The sequence below is a fragment of the Pithys albifrons genome, chromosome 7 (genome assembly GCF_047495875.1).
Source record: "Pithys albifrons albifrons isolate INPA30051 chromosome 7, PitAlb_v1, whole genome shotgun sequence".
NCBI classification, from domain to species: domain Eukaryota; kingdom Metazoa; phylum Chordata; class Aves; order Passeriformes; family Thamnophilidae; genus Pithys; species Pithys albifrons.
In genome coordinates, this window is record NC_092464.1 from 36,064,864 (window position 1) to 36,083,943 (window position 19,080).

The 19,080-nt window shown below is 40.4% G+C and overlaps 1 protein-coding gene across 2 annotated transcripts in view; it reads left to right on the forward strand.

Moving 5' to 3' along the window:
* Positions 1-19,080, forward strand: part of GALNT15 (polypeptide N-acetylgalactosaminyltransferase 15) — a 41,215-nt gene that overhangs the window by 13,960 nt on the left and 8,175 nt on the right. Inside the window, exons 4-10 of one of the 2 annotated variants that reach the window (XM_071561034.1) lie at positions 900-1,067; positions 1,666-1,783; positions 2,560-2,754; positions 7,076-7,207; positions 8,915-9,016; positions 9,862-10,002; positions 10,931-11,035. In XM_071561034.1, the coding sequence (XP_071417135.1) occupies positions 900-1,067; positions 1,666-1,783; positions 2,560-2,754; positions 7,076-7,207; positions 8,915-9,016; positions 9,862-10,002; positions 10,931-11,035 (961 nt within the window). Of the gene's footprint in view, positions 1-899; positions 1,068-1,665; positions 1,784-2,559; positions 2,755-7,075; positions 7,208-8,914; positions 9,017-9,861; positions 10,003-10,930; positions 14,834-19,080 lie in introns of those variants that run through there. The other variant, XM_071561033.1, reaches the window with a different exon arrangement.

Here is a 19,080-nt window from a genome sequence, read left to right on the forward strand (position 1 = left end):
GCATAACAGAGAGGAAATAGATAATGATTCAACATTTTTTTCCTGCAGTCCCTAATACCATTGCCTTTATACTCTGAAAATTTCCCAGTGTGATATGTCGTTGACCTGGAAACAAGAAACACTGAAGACTCCTCTGACCTACCACTTAAATCCAAGAGGATGTGCAAGTACACTGTAAAATACTGTGACTTGTTTGCCATGGGGAAACATCTAATACCTCTTCTCAGACTAATCCAAATTTAACTCAAGCTAGAAATGAGTTGAAGGAATGCCACTTACAGTATAATGGCTTTATTCTAGCTCTTAAAAGTAGATTCCACACTGTGACAGTGCATTTGCAAGAGCATTTTAAGCTTGTGATAAAACACAAACAGAAGCTGATTTATAAACGCAGTAATAGATGTTTTTGCAAAACAACCAGAACAAACTAAGGATGAGTGCACTCCGCATTGACGTAAAGTAACAAACTTCAGTTTATGTGTAGAGTGTGTGTAAAGTGTGTGGAACATCTACAGGAAAATCAAAGGATGGTAAAGTGTTTAAGGCTATAAACTTTGCATTCATGCAGTGACTGTAACATCAGAGACCAGGGTCTCTGTGTGAAATAGCTTTATAAGAATTTTGATAGTTAAGTCATAGCAAAATCCTGAATAGCTTTAAGTGACAATGCAAGGGACAGGGTATCGATAAATTATTGATCCTTAGATACCTCACTCCATACTCAGTACTCCCATGCATTGAGTATCTGAGCTTCTATTATCAGGGAAAATAAAGGCACTCAGCATTTCAGGGAGTGCTTGTGCTTGACAGTGTCAAAGAGGAGAACTACTGCTTACTAATAGAGTATTGAACTTAATTCGTGCTTTGGTTCACTAAATAAATGGTATTGTCTTTTTCAGAAACAGTGTCGTCTCCCCAGTCATAGATGTCATAGACTGGAAGACTTTTCAGTACTATCACTCTGTGGGCCTGCATCGAGGTGGTTTTGATTGGAAACTAGATTTTCATTGGGAACCAGTGCCAGAGCATGAAGAGAAGGTACGACAGTCTCCCATCAGCCCTATCAGGTAACAGTCCCTCAGACAATATGCCTCTGCTCAGCTCAGCAGCAAAACTGTACATTTTGGGTCATCTTCCAGCTAACAGGAGAGAGATGTGCTTACTTGCATATGCTTGGTCAATATTTTTGAAGGGATAGGTTTTTGGTTTACACTGTTTTGGCCTTAGTAATCCTTCTAACTAGACTGCAGTCATGCTTTCAACATGACGAATGTTTTCCACACATTGACACAAGTAGTGTACAGCCTGACCAGAAAAGGTGTGGAGGTTTGTAGGGAAAGCAAAAATGGGTAATAAAGAATTAAAAGAGATATCTTAATCATGTTCTGTTTATCTCTTATTTGGATGTACATGTATTCAACATTTCCCACTGTTCTGAGTCTCATTTGATAATTCAGCTCTTAACTCCCCTCCCCAGGCATATCCTTGAATAAGACTCCAGTTGTTCTTTCTTTTGGTAAGATAATCAATTCATTCAAGCTTAAATGGAGCTGTATCGAATCATTTTGTAACACTATCTCTATGAAAATGGTGGGATTTTCACTCTTGGCATTAATTTCTTTTCCAAAGGTCAAGGTGTTTACTTTCAAACTGCTTTCTACACAGGAGTCCTGTGGTAGCTGGGGCAGTGGTGGCCATGGATCGACATTACTTCCAAAATACTGGAGCTTATGATTCTGACATGACCCTGTGGGGAGCAGAAAATCTGGAGCTGTCTATAAGGGTAAGAACCTTAATTAAAACATCAAGCTGTGGTAACTATTGGGCTTTTAAAGAACCTGCATTAAAAGGCAAGAAGATATTTATAAAGTAAGTGCAGAACAATGGGGTATGGAGATTACAACCTTCCTTACAGAAATCTATCTCCATGTTCTGCAGTCTGTCAGGACAAAAACATACAGCTGCTCTGAGTTAGGAGCATTATGGCAGGAGAAGGAAGTTTTGTTGGCTATCACTATCTGCCCGAGGACCGAGTCACTGTTTTTGGCACCCTCTGAAAGCTGCCTCTTCTATTTTGGCATGTAACATACAGCAAAGGGAGAGTAGCTTTATTTCTTTGCCAACCTGTAGTTTTAATAACAAATTATTTATATTAAGTCCTTAGCATTGATTTTTGCTGAATACAAAGAGTAACTGATATTAAAAAGCAATGAAAATTGCAGGCACAAAGGGTATAGTGTCTTTAATGTCCCAGACAAGAGAAGGTGTATCCCCAGGTCTCTCCACTACACTGCACTGTTTGTGCACAGAAAAACATAAAAGCATGTAAATAACCATGCTGGGTCAAATCAGAGGTCTGAATGCCCAGTATCTTCTCTGTGTTCTCTGTATCTGTGGGAAACAGTGTATAAAGGAGCATATAATAATGCTCTTGCTGTTTTCAGCAATGTGCAGCTCAGGATTTCCTGAGGCAGAGTCTAGAGTAAAGGAGCTTCTCCTTTTGTAAGAAAGGTAATCTAAATAAAGTAATCTCTTTTTGTGCTTTCACCTGTGTTCCAGACCTGGCTCTGTGGTGGCTCTGTAGAAGTTATTCCATGCTCCCGAGTTGGGCATGTCTATCGAGATCACTTTCCCTACACTTTCTCCTATGAAGAGGCCATTGTGAGGAACAAAATCCGAATAGCAGAGACCTGGCTGGGCCCGTTTAAAGAGAACTTCTACAAGCTTGACACAGTGGCTCTCTTAATCAGCAAGGTAAAGACATCTGTAGCAGTCAGTTTCTGAGGGAAGGCATATGAGTTGAGGCAGGTGACAAGGGTGGAATAGGGGTGCAGGTATCTGTGTGCAGTCAAACATTCAACATGCATGGTGCTGGGGGTAGAGTTTTCATTAAACCTTCCAGTGGAACAGCTGACAGATCAGCAAGGGAAGAGATAAACTTGTGCCTATGTTCAGCCTCGTGCTTATTCAGTATGACCTCTTCTTCAAATGACTCATTCACCAGCTTGCTCAACAAACTGTGGTTTATTTTTTCACCAGCAGTACATGGAGGGTTGCAGCGCATCTGCAGTGGAAGCTAACAGTGCTGTGTGCGCAAAGGAGCCTCCTAGAGGATTCATGCTTTGTTTCTGAAGGTCTTCCTTACATGGTTCCTAAGGATATTCAGTGTTATTCACAGACATGGCAAATTGTGGTGTCAATCCTACTGGAAAGGAACATATATGAGTGGTCTAGTGACAAAAAGTGGGGGTTTTTCCTGAAGTGACAAATGTCCAGAAGCAACTGATCTGAGAAAGTCAGAACTCAACATGCTGCAAGTTAATTTTTCATTAGAAGCATCACACAGACAGCAGGCCAACCTCCAGGAATTTGAATTAGACAGGCTTGCAGCCAGGTGTGTGGTGTAGCCCTGGCATGCAGTCACACTTGAGTCATCTGAAGGTTACACACACAAGACAGACAACAACTACAGAATGGCCATGCCTGTTTTTTAAGCCACTGAACAATCCCTTGCAGATTAGGGTCAGTCAAGGAACAGTATATCTTTTGTATTACAAACTGGTGGTTGTTTTTTTATTTGGAGTCATGCAACTGTGGTAAATGTTGTTGGTGTAGTTAAGTTGTTAACATTGTTGCAGTTCTCAGGAATTCTTTTCTTGTAATGATATCCTCTCCTACAAGGCAGTGGGCAAACTTGTGAGCAGTTTTGAATGAAAGTGTCATTCACCTTCCTGTTTACTTAACAAATGCTTTTAAGGAGAAAAAGATTCACTGAAAGCATTTAGGCTGACAATGGGTAGGTGCTGTGCAGTTTCCTGTTCAGTTTCACTTCTGCAGAATGGTTTGGGTTGGAAGGGACCTCAAAGATCACCTAGTTCCAACTCCTCTGCCATGGGCAAGGATGCCACGCACTAGATCAGGTTGCTCGTGACTCCAGCCAGCCAGCCTGGCCTTGAACACTTTCAGGGATGGTGCATCCACACCTTCTCTGGGCAACCTGTTTCGGTGCCTCATCACCTCACAGTAAAGAATTTCTTCCCAACATCTAATCTAAACATGCTCTCTTTCAGTATGAAACCACTGCTCCTTTTTATAAGCCCTCTTCAGGTACTGGAAGATTGCTCAAAGATCTCTCCAAAGCCCTCACTTCTATTCAACTTCATCAAATGATCCCAAATCTGCACTTCGCTTCTAATGGACGGGACTTCCCTGGCCCTCCCCACCCACTCAGACGATCAGGGACTTAAGAGAAGTGGGAAGCCTGACTGCCTGCAAAGACTATCCTAAAGAGCTGCCAGCTTCAGTCAGCCCCTCTGTCCTTAAAGAAAATTTCCCAAGCAATCTCTTTCAGCAGCTCCTTAAACAGCTGGAGTTCTACTCGTGCAAAGTTCAGAGCCTTGACTTTGCTCCTCACCAGGCTCACATGCCTTGAGATCACAAACTCAACAAGGGCATGGTTGCTACAGCCTAGGCTGCCACCAATTCTAATGGCTCTAATGAGCTTGTTGGCACTCGTGATCATCACTAGGTCCAGTAACACCTCACCTCTGGTTGGTTTGTCTAATACCCAGACAGTCCTGCATGCCTCATTCATTGCAGGACTGCCCAGCAGGAGCTGCATTCATAGAGGGGAGAGGAACAGAGCTGTGTGCCAGTGGGACTTCTCTTTTGTCACCTAGTCTGACCTCCTTACACTCCATCATTGGATCTGTCTCTCCAGTCAGTCTGCTAATCCTATAGTCTGTAACTATTGCATTTCCTTTTTCATTCTATTTTCACATCTTTTTAAAAGCTCCTTCCTCCTTGTCTGCGTTTTAGGCTTAAAGTCCACAGACCACACGTTCATCAGTTGACCCACAAGGGTTACAGCCATATACCTGTAAGGAGGACACTAGGCCAAGTCTTTTAAAATGGGCAGTTAGGTCCTTAAATCATTTAATAATTTCCTGAAGGCTTTTCTTGTCAGCTCAGAAGCAATTTTCTGTAATAAAAACTACAGTCACCAATGATACAATTTACTAGCTGTAAGCAGCATGACCTTTTGCCTGAGTTTATCCTAGCCAGACTACTTTTAATACTTCTAAGAATGACGCTCCCTCAAATGATTCACTTTATGATCTCTGTACCCAGCATACGATAACATAAACAGCCCTTTTTCTCTGTTCCTCTCTTTCACAGCCAATATTTTCAGCATGTCAGTGCAGTGGGATGTCATTCATAACGCACAAGCAAGCAATGACATTATTGCTGCTCAGCTGCAAAGGGCCCTCCGGGGATTTATTACACTGAGAGAGTGAGCAGAGCAGCCTGTGGGCCACTACAAAATTCTCTGTGAGCCTTGACCACCGACACTGCCCACTGCAGAAAACAAGCAGTGACCCTCATTCAGGTGCCTTTGTAAGCATTCTTGGTTTATGGTCTGAATCCCATCTTCCACAGAATGCCCATGGTGTGAGCATTAAGCAGATGAATACAGATCTTCCCAGCTCTCTGTTATTTCAGCCACCATCTCTTTTGCTTCTTTTCTTGTGTGATTTGCTTATTTAATTTACAACCAGTTTCCTTTCAGATTGATTTACAGCAATAATGATTTTCTTTACATTATTTACACCATTTATTCAGCATCAAAAGCAAACTGTAACTAATATGACAAAATGAGAGTTACTGCCATAAGCACGGTCTCATGAGAAACATCTTTTTTTAGGGGGAGCATTTTACTTTTCTCTTTCCTTTTTCCAGGAATACCTCTTAGGGACAGGGTTGTGTGGTGCTGAATTGCTGAACTTTGTTGTTATGTTTATTGAATCTAAGACTAACACTAAACTATGAGGTTCTCTTTAACATAGTGCAACTGCTGGCAGTACAGCGGCTGGCAAACAGTGCCACATAGCACAATGGATCCCTGCCTTTAGAAACTGATGCCTCACCCTTGATCTCCAAGGCCCTTCAATTGTCAGTCTTTTCCATGTTGCAAAGTCCTTTCTATGGATGCAGAGAAACAGCTGGTCTGAGAAAAAGTTATGTACAGGCAATTCTTTGCTTATGTTACCAATTTTCATTTTTTACATAGAAATCCAGACCAGTTTCCTGGAATCCCATCCCAACTGCATTTTCAAAAAGTAAAAGCATTAAGGGGGGAGACCTATTGCTGGCAAGAAAGAGAAGAAAGACTCTTAAGGGTTGTGAGATGTTTTTAATATTTGGGCACCACGAGATTAGAAGTGTTTTGTATGGGTTTGAAACTGAAGGATTAAACACTAAACTGCTTAGAGGTTTCAGAACCCTGTAAGCCATCTTTAGTGCTAAACAACTTCAAATATTCAGACTGTTGGTCCTTTGCAGTGCAGATGCCTGTAACTGCACCAAGGGATAAAGGTATTTGTCTTTTTTCAGAACAGAGTTGCTACCAGGAAGGGGAGTTGATATTGTGTGTGTCTGTATTTCAAGAAAACACAGAAATCATAGATAAGGTTTTATACATCTATAGTGGCAAAATACATTTGTTTACTAGATTTAGTAACTGTCAGACTGTGATAGACGATATTTTGGGTTAAATTCTGTCACTATTTATGCCTTCTGATCATGGCAGACTGACACTAACTGGGTAATCTGGGCTGTTACAGGTCAGGAAAATTGAGTTTTAATCAGCAGGACAAATTCTATACTGAATGACAATCCAATACAATCCCACTGAATTTCAGTGCAAAAAGTATGAAACTTGGTCCTGACATTTAAAAATAAAAGTATGACAAAGACTGACTTATTCTGCAGTATAATAATAATTTTTAGACGGAATACTTATTTTCACAATGTATGCTTCTTCTGAAATATTTACTGTTTCTGAAATATTTACACAATGCCAGACTGCGGATGTTTTAGCACAAAGTTTGAGAAAGGCTACAGTTGGACCTTCTCCTTTGCATACTCATATGTTCCATATATCAATATCTGTAACATACAGGATAGAAAAGGTGGTAGAAATAATCCCTATGTAGTCATTTTCACTCCTAGCGTCTCTAACACAAATACACCAGTAACCTTGTTGCCCTTATGCTTTCTCCTTTTCTCCATAAAGGCAGAGAAGCCAGACTGCAGTGAGCGCCTTCAGCTACAGAAGAGATTAGGCTGTAGAAATTTTCAGTGGTTTGTATCAAATGTGTACCCTGAACTCTCCCAACCTGGAGGCACACCGAGATTCTCTGGCAAGGTAAGAGAAAACATACTATAAAGAATGATCAAAAGAATGTTTTAAATTTTTCAAAGCCTCCAGTGTCACTTCCGTGCACTCAATGAGCACAGGGCGAGTCAGAGGCTGTTCCTGCTTTGAAATATTTATTGTCCAAACAGACAAGCAACAAGGGTGGGAGGAGAAAGAAAAGGACAGAGACAAAGGGCTGGTCCAAATTCTCACACAGATGTTGAAAACCAGCCAGGAACTGGATCCAAATTGTCTGACTCAGTGCAGTGTCACAGCTCAGAGGATCCTAACCTTAGGTTCTTCAGGTGCCATTAGTAAAGTGTCTCGGTTTGAGGGGAAAAACCAAAATGTTTTACCCACAAGCAGGGGAGGGGCCTCCTCCACAATAATCACACCACTCTTTATCAAATTTAAGAAAAGGAATTTTAATACAAGAAGGATAACTGCTATATATATATATATATATATGTAAACAGACTAGTGCAACCCACTTCCCCAACACCATAAGAGAAAGAAAAAAAAAAAACAACAACAAAACCCAGCAGGTTTTCCTCCGGGAGAAAAGGTTATACTTAAGTGTCCTTGTCACAGCTCGGCTGGCTGCAGAGTGAGTTTCAGTCCCTCTCCAGCGAAACAGACGAGCAGTGGGCTTTCAGATGGACTCAGTCTCTTCCCCCTGTGTTCCCCGTCCAAGAAGCAGAAAAGGTACGAGCAACCAGCAGCAAATCCAAGGCAGGCAGCAGCACGGCAGGAAAAGGTGGTCCGAAGTAGGCAGCGGCAAGGCAGCCAGCGAAAAACCCCCAGCAGTAACCAGCAGGGCAGCCTGCCTCCTTGGAGTCCCCACTCCCCCGTTCCGCGGAGCCAAGACTGAGGAGAATATCCAAAAAAAAAAAAAAACCAAAAGAGACAAACCTGCCCCCACCCCAGCGATCACAGTTAACTGCTTCTTTTGTTAACCGCTGGCCTGGGCAGTTAAGTGGCAGGGGAGAGAATTTACATAATAATCCCAAACTACAACATAAAGGAAAAGAACTGCATCACCTCATGCAGATGGCAACGGCAACAGCAACAGCAGCTGCGATACCTCTGTGCTGATCCATGTGCACAAACAGAAAAAGCATTTCTTCAGTTCTGCACTTCCCCCAAGGACAGAAGTGGTAGCAATAGCAGTTCCTTGGCTGACTCTGTACAGGAGGCAATAGTCTCAATGTTTGGGGTTTTTTAAACACATAGCTGATAATTGTAATTCATTAAACATGGATTTATTCCCAGAAGCCTTACTGGACGAGAGTCAACAAGATCTACCAATTAATTCTTACTCTGCTATCTGTAGCCAGATTTTACTGCATCCTTTTACTATTTTGTCTGCTCTTTTTCTTCTGGAATATCTTGGGTTTTTTCTGACTACAGTGTCCAGTTGATGTGCAATTTTCCACTAGCATAAAAATTTTGATCATAATAGTTAAAACCAGAAGTGGGTATCTCTAACTTAAGCAAAACTCACTGGGTAGCACTGACCTTTGGTGAAATTCTGCCTTTTTATACCAGATCAGTCTGCAAGGTCAATATGCAAGATCTAGTCTGAAAATAAAAAAAAATAGTGCCTGAATTATCAACAAAAACATGTACCATGAAGGGACATAGTCACAAAAATGTTAGTTGAAGGACATTTTGTTTGTATCTGTGATTTATTTCAGTATAAATCTTTACTTACAGCTTTACAACACTGGTGTTGGCTTCTGTGCAGATTACAGACCTGAAAGAGCCACTGCAGAAGGCTCTATCAAACTCTCCCCTTGCAGTGACATTCTCACCCAGGTAATGTATAGAATATATAGGCATTGTGTCAAATCTAGGGAACCATAGAGAAGACAGTCACTCCAACATGTAAGTGGCTGGGCTGACACTGGTGGAAATAACTGATGTGTTCAAAAGTAGGCATTCCTAAGGCAATGATTCCCTCTCTTCTGCAGCCATTTGAAAAATGGCAATGTTCCCTGTGTTACTGAGGCCAGATACTCACGCTTTCCTCCAGCAGACGTTATTAAGTGCTTAGTTGTTTAGTATATTTGGTAATGTCTGGGGAACAAAAAACCTATGAGTAAAAAATATATAACAGTTCCAGAATAATAGGGATGGGTTTCCCCCACTAGTGACTAAAACTGAAGATTAGTGTCTAAACTGCAGTCTAAGGCTGGAGGGAAATTCATGTAGACTTCCAAGCTGACTTTAGTCTAGAAAGTTCATGCTTTAAGAGAAGCCAAACCAACACAGACTGATTGCAGATATTTACTTCAAGTCCCAGGCAAGTTTTCCTGCTCATGCTGAGCTAAGGGTGAGGTGCAGGCCCATTTCTAACTGCAGTGTGTGAGGACACTGTCAGAAACACCCTTCTGTTCACATATTTATGAAACTTTTATTATAGGTTGAGTTTACTTTATACAGAATTTCAGTTCACAAAGCCTTTTCTTAAGTAAATAGTTATGCCAGAATTAGCTTGCAGGGGGGATTGCTTTGAAGGGTCAAGGCTGTGGGTTCTCTGTCACTCATCGCTTGGGTTGCATCTTAACAAACATGTACAGGATATTGCTTTTAGAATTACCGTTTAGAAATGGATTGGGATGTCTGTCCATCATTGTTCAAACAAACCCTCCCTTTTCCAGCACTTTGAATATAACAACTTAAGGGAAATCCGGCTTGGTTCTGCTCCGCTGTTGTGCTTTGATGTTAGACACGGGAAGGTTATCCCTCAAAACTGTACAAACGAGACAGACAACACCCACCAGCACTGGGATGTCCAGGAGGTCAGTAGTGTCTCTGCTGTGAGGGAAAGGCAACTGCTGGTGACTGTGGGATCACTGGGTGATTTACAGGATTTGTGTGTGGGGAAGGGATGAGGTATTTGAAGGGCAAGTTTCACTTCTGTACCATTTTCAGCCAGAAAACTTAGGATGCCTCTTGCCCATTTACACTATCTATGTGAAATACATTTGGTTTGGAAATACAAAGTACAGAAATCCTATGTCCTTCTTTTCACTGTTTGTCTTACTGGCTTTATAGGAATAGAATCAGAATCAGTGGTTGTGAAAATAAGAGCAGGGCAAATCTTTACCCACTTCTTTTGGATAGAGGAAGGGTTTGGGAATCCTGAATTCTCCCAAAAGAGACCCCTTTGGGAGGAGCTTATAATGGGAAACATTAAATTTCCTCTTGCATTGTAAGAGAAGAGCAAACTTCCTATTAGAGGAATTCAGTGTTAGTCAGTGGACTCCACTCAGCAGAGCAGGCAGGAACTCCTATACAAGACTGAAAAATCTCATGCTTTGGGAAAGCCAGAGAGTAGCAGTTACTGTAGTTGTAGGGATGCAGCAAGCCTCTGGTATGGTTCCTACTGTAATTTGGTTTGATTCCCACGGGAAGCACTGGTCCTTTTGAATTTTTTGGCCAGTAGTGCTGTGGCTGATACTGATAACAACCTGTAGCCACAGAAAACAAATAGTGGTGGAAAAGAAATCTGCACCTACCACTCCTATCAGCTTCAAAAGGAACTATGATTATTCACCATGCTCTGAGCACAAAGCTAAACCTACTCATTGTGTTTGGAGTAATACCTAAAAAAATTTGATCAAGTCCTTACTGGTGACCTACTGTACATAGAAATTTTCTAGATTTTACTGGAAATCCCTTTTTTTAAATTTTTTCTTTTTTTTCTCTTCTTCTCTCATCTTGTAGAATGGAATGATTGTCCATGTCCTTTCTGGCAAATGCATAGAGGCAGCAAAGAGTGAAGATGAGAAGGACTTGGTTTTGTATGCGTGTAACAAGAATGCAAATCAGGTGTGGCAATTTGAACGTTCCCATGGGTTACGTCAGAGATGACTGACAGGTCTCTCTGGAGGTCAGGTCTCCAAAATTTAACATTACTTCTGCTTGGGATTTAAGATGCATTTCCTGCATGGACAAAAGAAATGTTTGTGTTTGCTGTAGCATGCAGGGAAGTTAGGAAGGTCTCTCATTTGAAAGCCTGGCTCCTGAGTTATTCAGCCCTATCTAAAATTTCTATTTATTTTGTGAAGCAGGGAATAAAGAGACTGTGAGCACCAATAGATTTGCAACTCTGCTATTGCAGAAGGCAATAAATTTGCCCTTTGAAGGAAACATGGAAAACTGGCTTCCAGACAGCTTGTCTTCAGCATATTCCTGTGACTTCTGAGAATGTTTGTGAGACTTTTGAAACTGTAAGAGAAAGCCAGCCAAACCAGGATAAGAGTTTAGCCTTGTTTTACTGTGCACTCGACTCATATAAAACAAAGTAGGTTTTGTATGTATAAAAGTAGATGTTTCCACATATAACAGCAAAAATTTTGTTTTCCAACTAGCCTGAGCCAAATTTCTACCCTCTATGAGATTACGCAGAGCATAAATTATCACTTTATTAGGCACTAATTGACTTGGAATACTAAGAGTCCTCAGCGTTTGGCATGCCCTTCCTTAAATACTTAGTCCACTGTCTAATTTAAATGGGAGAATGAGACTGAAATATTAAAATATTTAAAAACATTTTTGTTTTGTTTTACTGGCATTTAAGAACCACTCCTTAGGAAAGTTTTATGGTAGAAAGAAGGGTAACAACTTCTCTGCTTATTTGCAAATGCAAAGAATCAGTGCCACTCATTTGCTCCTGTGTAAAGCCATGGGATAAGGTTGTTATTATTACTACAGTAACAAAAGTGCTGGCTGAAAGCAGCAAGGGAAGGGAAACAGCAGGTTTCAACTGGGGCTACCTAGGAAGAAAATACTGGTGCTTGCTTCCATTTGCTTGTAGCCTGAGTCAAGTCCTTCATGCTGTCAGTTTTAGCCAAGAAGATCTTGTAGTGATTCTTGCTGTCATGGGGCTCCAGACCAAATTTTCCAGGGAAGCTTCTGCAGAGCCTGCATCACTGCTGACCTGCTGTCTTTCAAAGGGGTGAATGAGAGTTGAGGTTAGGTAACAAGAATGGTCTTACAGGGTATGCACTAGCCAAACAAACTTCTACTTCAGTACTTTGCTAGGGTACTTTCAATTTTGGAGTTAAAATCAATGATGACACTTTCCAAGAGCCTGATAAGGCAGAAGAACAAAGATTTGGGCGTCTTCCCACATCAGCACCACACCTGATTTATAGTATAAATCAGTCATAATCCTATGTATTTATTAAAGGGGGAGGGCATCATCAATGAAACTTAGCTTTTGAGATTTTTTTTAAGAGAAAAAATTGTGGGTTTTGGGTTTTTTTTAATGTACAGCAGATTGTTTAAACTTTAGAGGAAGGGAGGAGTAAGAAAATATTCTGCTCAGCGCCTTCCAGTCACCAGCTCTCAGTAAATCATAGTAAACTGGTATCAAGCGTATAAAATTGGCTACAACAGAAGACACAAACAGCATTCTGTGTTGTGTTGTCCAAAACATTTCCCAGTGTCAAGTTCCCTGTCTACTTTGAGTGCTACAGATTCCCCACTATGTTCAGGCATCACTCCAATCGTCCTGATTATACTTACACTTTCTTTGGTAGCATCATAATCTAACACTATTTTTGCTGTGTCATTTAAAATTTCCTGTGACATTCTTGAAAATGCTTCAGGTTTCAGCTGAGAAGATGGTAGCAACCTCTTCCAGAACACCAAGTGATCCCTGACCATTGCCCAAATCTAGGGTGAGAAAAAAAAATTTTTTTGAATTGCACAAAAACTGAGTAAAATGCTGTTTTAATGACATGTGATTCCTTTATTTTAAATTATAAGTATGCAAGATTATAAATTATATATTATTTATTTTATTTTGGACACTCACTACACTGGGAATATCATTCCTTCAGCATTTGGATTAATGTGAAAAAAATGTGTATGCAAACACAGTAGTTGAACAGAAGTGGGATTTATCACAATGAAGAATTAAAAGATTTTGGTTTAGAGAGGAAATGTTTGGAATTAAATTTCAGAGGCATGGACATCTTCATCTTAGACTACTTTTTAACATAATGATAAAAACCTAGAAAATAAGGTTTGCTGTAGATGTATGTATAATAGAAAAATACACTACCTAATACCTCTTCCAACAATAAAATGAAAATATATGTTTCAGTACCTTTTAGAAAATAATTGTTAAAATATTTGTTCCATTTAGTAACAGTGTAAATGTGTGTTTGGTTTCCAAGAGAACTGAACTCTAGAGCACAGGCCAGAAGGGAGTGACAAGGTGGTCTGGGAGGTCCCCATGCAGAGACAGTAAGGGGACACAGACTGTGGACCGTACCATGGAACACACTTCCCTCCACTATAAACACAACTTGTTATTACACACAAAAAAACCCCAAAGGGAAAGCAAAGCATCTGTCCCTGTTTTTCCTAGTTTCCTTCCTGTATGCCTTTTAAATGAATTGGTTGGTTGTACCAATACTGTTTCCTCATTGTGGTCATTTACACCCTGCCCCTCTAGTTGGATCCACCAGCTAAAGCCTTCTCCTCATGGGAGTGGGCTCAACAAGGAGCCTCTGCTAAGGGTGCTGGTGCGTTTTCCTCATTTTTCCCCATCTTTCACGCAATACAAGCAGAGAGTGATGCTTTCAACATCACAAAACATGGAATTACTTTCAGCTCTGTATTTAGACAGGGTAAAAATTTCAGGTTCTGCTAATTCCCACTGACAGGAGAGAAACAGTAAGAACAAAATGTTTCATGCAAGAATGAAGCAGTTTAAACTTTGAAGGCCTCCAAAGTAGAGCCTTGGGCAAGAGCAAACGAATTCCAGCACAACATGAATAAACATCTTATAGTCTAACTCCACCTGTTTCTTTGAATTTGGCAACTCAGACATAACGAATGCTTTGAGCCAAACCCACCCATGAAGCTGAGCTAAAAGGTCAGATGCAAGAACAGGTCACCTTTCAGTTGACAATGCTTACTAAATATGGTTTATTCCTCTCCTACCTGATGGCAAATGGAAGAAAATAAAGACTTGGTATTCTTCAATGTACTTTTCAACTGAGACCCAGTTGATGCAGTCAGTGGCTGTAGGTTGGGGTTTGTTCTGCTAGGCAAGGTGGGTGCCATCACTGACACAGAGAAATGGAATGGCAGCATTTGTCTCCAAGCGCTAATCTGAAGTTTAAACTGAGGGAAGGAAGGTTTGAGCAACCTTCATGCTAAATCCTGTAGCACTGAAATGTTCAGGGTTGTCTCAGCTCACCTGTAAGTGCCTCCAGGTACCCCCTTAGAGATGCTGCCTGAGCTGTAATACTGTCTGTGGATTAAAATGCAATAGCTTCCACTACAGATTTCTTCAGGAAGGAATGGAGCTATGCTCAGGCACCCAAGACCAGAACAGTAACAGCCTAGGTTGCCATAACAGCTGGAAGGTGACACATGAGTGAGAGCTTTCAGATTCTGACTTTGTATCTCATTTTGTATCCATCAGTTTGATTCAAATGGTAAAGGTATTGGAAGAGTAAAAATGGAGTGTTTTGCAAGTATTGGTCACATGTTTTTAAGCTCATGTTTTTAAGCTATGCAAACTGCACGTCTGCCCTGAATAAAGTGTATCAGTGCATAGTGAAATGTATTTTTATTTTCTTCATTGTGTGATGATTTGTTAATGCCTCATTTTCCTCATGCTGCAGCACAGCTGGTCTGCAAAGAACCCAGCTGGAAAACCTCCAGTGGCAATAGCCTCATTCAGCCATCACCTAACAGTCTTACAGAAATGTACAGTAGGATTCTGCCTCCACCAACGTCTTATAGAGGATTTGATTTTGTAGACCTTTGCCATAATTTCTATTGGTTTCAGTGGAAAGGTCTGAATAGGGACTAAACAAGTAGAAACCCTGGAAAGGAGAATCTCTGGAAGGCATGATCTCTGGCACACACTTCAGGCAGCTCACAGCTGCTTATTCATCAGGTGGCTTGGAAAGAAGTTCTAGAAAAACAATTTGGCTACATGACTTGAGACAGCAGGCATTGTGTTTTTGCTGTCTTTCTAGTTACTTTTTTTGGTAAATTAGCTATCTTGGGGATTATTATTCTTCAGACAAATGGAACAGGATTCCTGTCTTTTAACTGGGCCCACCTAAACAGTAGTCACAAATAAGGTAGTCTAGGCTCCTTCTACTGCTCAGCAGAGAACACTTCCAGAGGTAATCAAGTATTTAAACAAGATGGGTGAATCACTACCTAGAAGTGGTTTTTTTCCTACTGATTAGGGAGGGAGTCTTGATGATTAATTTAGATGGCATGTGTAAATTTTAAACTGGAGTTATATGAAAGGAACATCATCTGAAGGGTACCCAGGCTAAAGTCCCTTCCAGGAGCACAACCCCAGTGCCGAGCTCTTCCAGTCTCCCCAAGATCTGGCTTTAAGCAGAGAGATGACAGCCAAGAACAAACTTGCTACCATCTTCAGTTTTCTCAAATGAGTTTAATCCAACAGCACAATTTTTTTCAAGAGAGCTTCTTTGTTCACAAACTGAGAGACTCCACTGTGTAGGATGCTGTGTTACCAGCATGATCTGGTCCCAAAGGTATAAGAATTTGAATTTTCAGAAAAGTCTCTATAATATTTTGAAGATGTTAACTCTGTGTTAATGAAGAGTCTTTTATATCTTTCTGCTGAGTAGGCGGAAAGCTACAGCAGAATTTTCAAGACAAAGAACAGATAGAGGTGCCAGGATTGTTAACAAGGTTCTTTTTATAGTCTGAACCTATGTTACAGACAGACCAGCCTAAGGGCTAACTACATTATTCAGTTTCTAAGTAGCTGCACAATGACCTTTGTTAAAGTCCATGACCTCTGGTAATACTATCACAATATTTATTTACACCAATGGTTAATTCTGTTTACAAATTGAGAAAATTGTGAAAGGCATCAATTTTTTTAAAAAAATCCATTATACAGAAATACTAAATATATTTTAAAATATCAAATCTATTTTGTGCAATTATTTAAAAAATTGCTCCCACATTTATTAGTCTTGCAGTCTTACAGACTGGTACCAAATAATATAATAATGTCACTCATATTCTTATAGACATAAGTGAGCTTTAAAGGATTACATCCTTTAGTATTATATTTTTTCATAATATTTTTTCTAAAGTTTTTAATATCCTACTAGGTGAAAACAGATTTTTTACAGTCTCTTTTTCATCATTTAATGTAACAATTACACAAAGATTTAATCACAGCTGTGAAAGAAAATCAACTCTTACTTTGACGTATCTCAAGATTGAGAACATCAGATATTTATACCTGAGTACAAGACAGTGGGACGCTGCTTCTGTCAATCACTCTTTATACATATAGTTTGGAATTACTGAATGAACCAAAAGTGGTCAAAAGCTGTAGCCAAACCAAAATGTTTAATGCTACAGAGACAACAGATCACTGCATTGTGTCTCCTTCTCTTATTAGCACACTCTTGGCCTGCTTAGAAATCAAGAGCCAAGCAGTGAACAAAGTGTTTCACAGAATATTTCAAGCAGGTAGATGCATAAAATTCATCAGGTCAATTGCAAAATAAGCTTTGCAGTAAACTTCTCATTGAACGAGTCTGCCTAAACCCCTGGCTTTTTGTTGTCTTATTAACGGAGGGAGGCGGGTTTGTGACCTGCAGAGACGACTTCACAGAAGTTAGCAGCAACAGGCAACTTTATTCATCCGCTCACAAACTCTTATACACTTCAAAAGCTGAATCCCTCCGCAGCTCTGCCACCTTGGCACTGATAATTGGTTAACAATGCTGTTTACATGACAATGCCCGCTCTAATTGGCCGATTACACACATCTGTTGAGAGGGTGGCAGGAGCTGCTGACCTCATTAATTAGTCCTTGAAGCTACAACACGCTAAGCACAGAAACAAGTTCAACACACAACTCACACTTTAGATCTAAGATTAGATCTAAGATAAAATCCCAACATCTTATCTAGTTCAGGTATATGTCATACCCATTGAAAACTCATCATCTGTGGTGCCAGGAGCTGCCTTCACTTACAAATCAGGCAACAAACCATACAGCCTGGAAGACCACTGAAGTCTGCCTGAGCATTGATGCCTCCTGAGTTCATGCAGCTCAGCTGATGGATCACCAGCTGCCATAGCAAGCTCCCAAACAGAGGCAAGAGCCACTTCTTCAGGGCAGAGTGCTGTTGATTCCCTTATTTGCAGAGGCAAAGAAAACATTAATTTCCTAGTGTAACAAACTGAGGTCAGTCTGTGGTGTCTGCGTGGATATGCACACATAAAAGCCTGGGAATGAAGGCTGGTGCTGATGTTAAGGAAGGAACTTTTAGTTTTACATAAACAATGAACAGTTTTGGCTCTAGCTCCTGCTGTTGGAACAACCTTTTGAATGCAGCCCATGATAGAACCCTTAGGATTCTCTAGTGCCAAGAACAACTTTTAATCAATGATGAGAGGGAGGGGTGAAACAAAATAGGTCTTGACACTGGAAAATAACTCAATAAGCAAAATAACAACAAGACTATAATTTGGTAATTAAAAGAAGATGCCTGTCTTTTCTGAAAAATACACAATTTCATACAGCTTCATTGAAGATTAGACGTAACATGATGCTCAGGCTTGGCAGATAGTAATGATTCCATTTTGCGGAATTTCCAAGGTTTAAAAGTTTGGTTTCAGTGTGGAACAAGACCCACTGTTTCCTTTGCTTTCTGAAACAGAGCTGGGATGTCACACAGTGATGACAGAAGTCCTCGGGCCAGGCAGCAAGGTGCTGGGTTCTGCCTCCTCGTTGCCCATCATAAGAAAGAACCTTTTACTCTGGGACATTTTCCTTTCAACAAGCTGGCAAATTTTGATAAAAAATTGTTTTGCTGGAATTTTCTTTGACAGCTAGACATGAAATACCAGTATGGGCATGAACTCCAGCTAGTAAGGAATCAATGCCAAAATGCGATTAATTAACATTCTGATTTTCTCTAGGAAGAGTTACCTCATCTTCTTCCTCTTTATATACAGCATATTGCAAAAAGAATAAACTGTAATGGACCACTCCATCTGTGGAGGGAATTATGCTATTGTGCTAACCAAAGAAAATTATGGTACACTGATTTAAGAAATAAGCTCCATTTTCTCCCCTCCAGCACCCAAAAAATCACTCTACTATTCTTCTGAACACAACTTGTTCAAATCCAGGGCTGCTACTGCCTAACTCAATGAAAGACTACTATAGTCTGCCAGGAAAATACCAAGACATAAAATACATCTATATCTACTGGTGATTGCTGTTTTATGCCTGCCAGTAATCTTTTTAGCAAACAGCTATTCTCAATTATTGACATTTCATTATGGGGCTTCAAGGTCACTCTGCAGATGACAGGTGTAACCCCTGATCTTCTGGTTCTCAGCAGGAATACTGATGAACACAGGAAATGTACTGCAGCCCATGAAACCCTGTCGCTCCAGAAAATTCCTATTTTGACCCTTGACAGTAAAAAAGTGTTGGTTTTTGTCTGCACCCTTTAGCCAGATCATTCCCACTGTGCCAGTACCATTAAAAGCTCCCATTCCTTGTGGATCTAGTTCTGTCAGGTCAGTGATTTCTCCATCTTAACTGAGAAGAATATTAACCTGCAAAACAGGCAAGAGCAATTTATACCTGCTCCTTCACTAGGTCTCATTGGTGCAATTCTATTATTAGAAATGTTTAATACATACCTGCAAATTAAATATTAAAATGAATAAAACCCTTACATGAGGACAAAGTCTACATTCAGCAAGAACATTGGAGAGCCATATCCTTTTTTTCTTGGTTTTGGCATTAGAAAGAAAATCCTAATGGAGAACATAGGAGAGCAAGTAACAGCAGAACTGACAAGATGGAGGAAGTAATT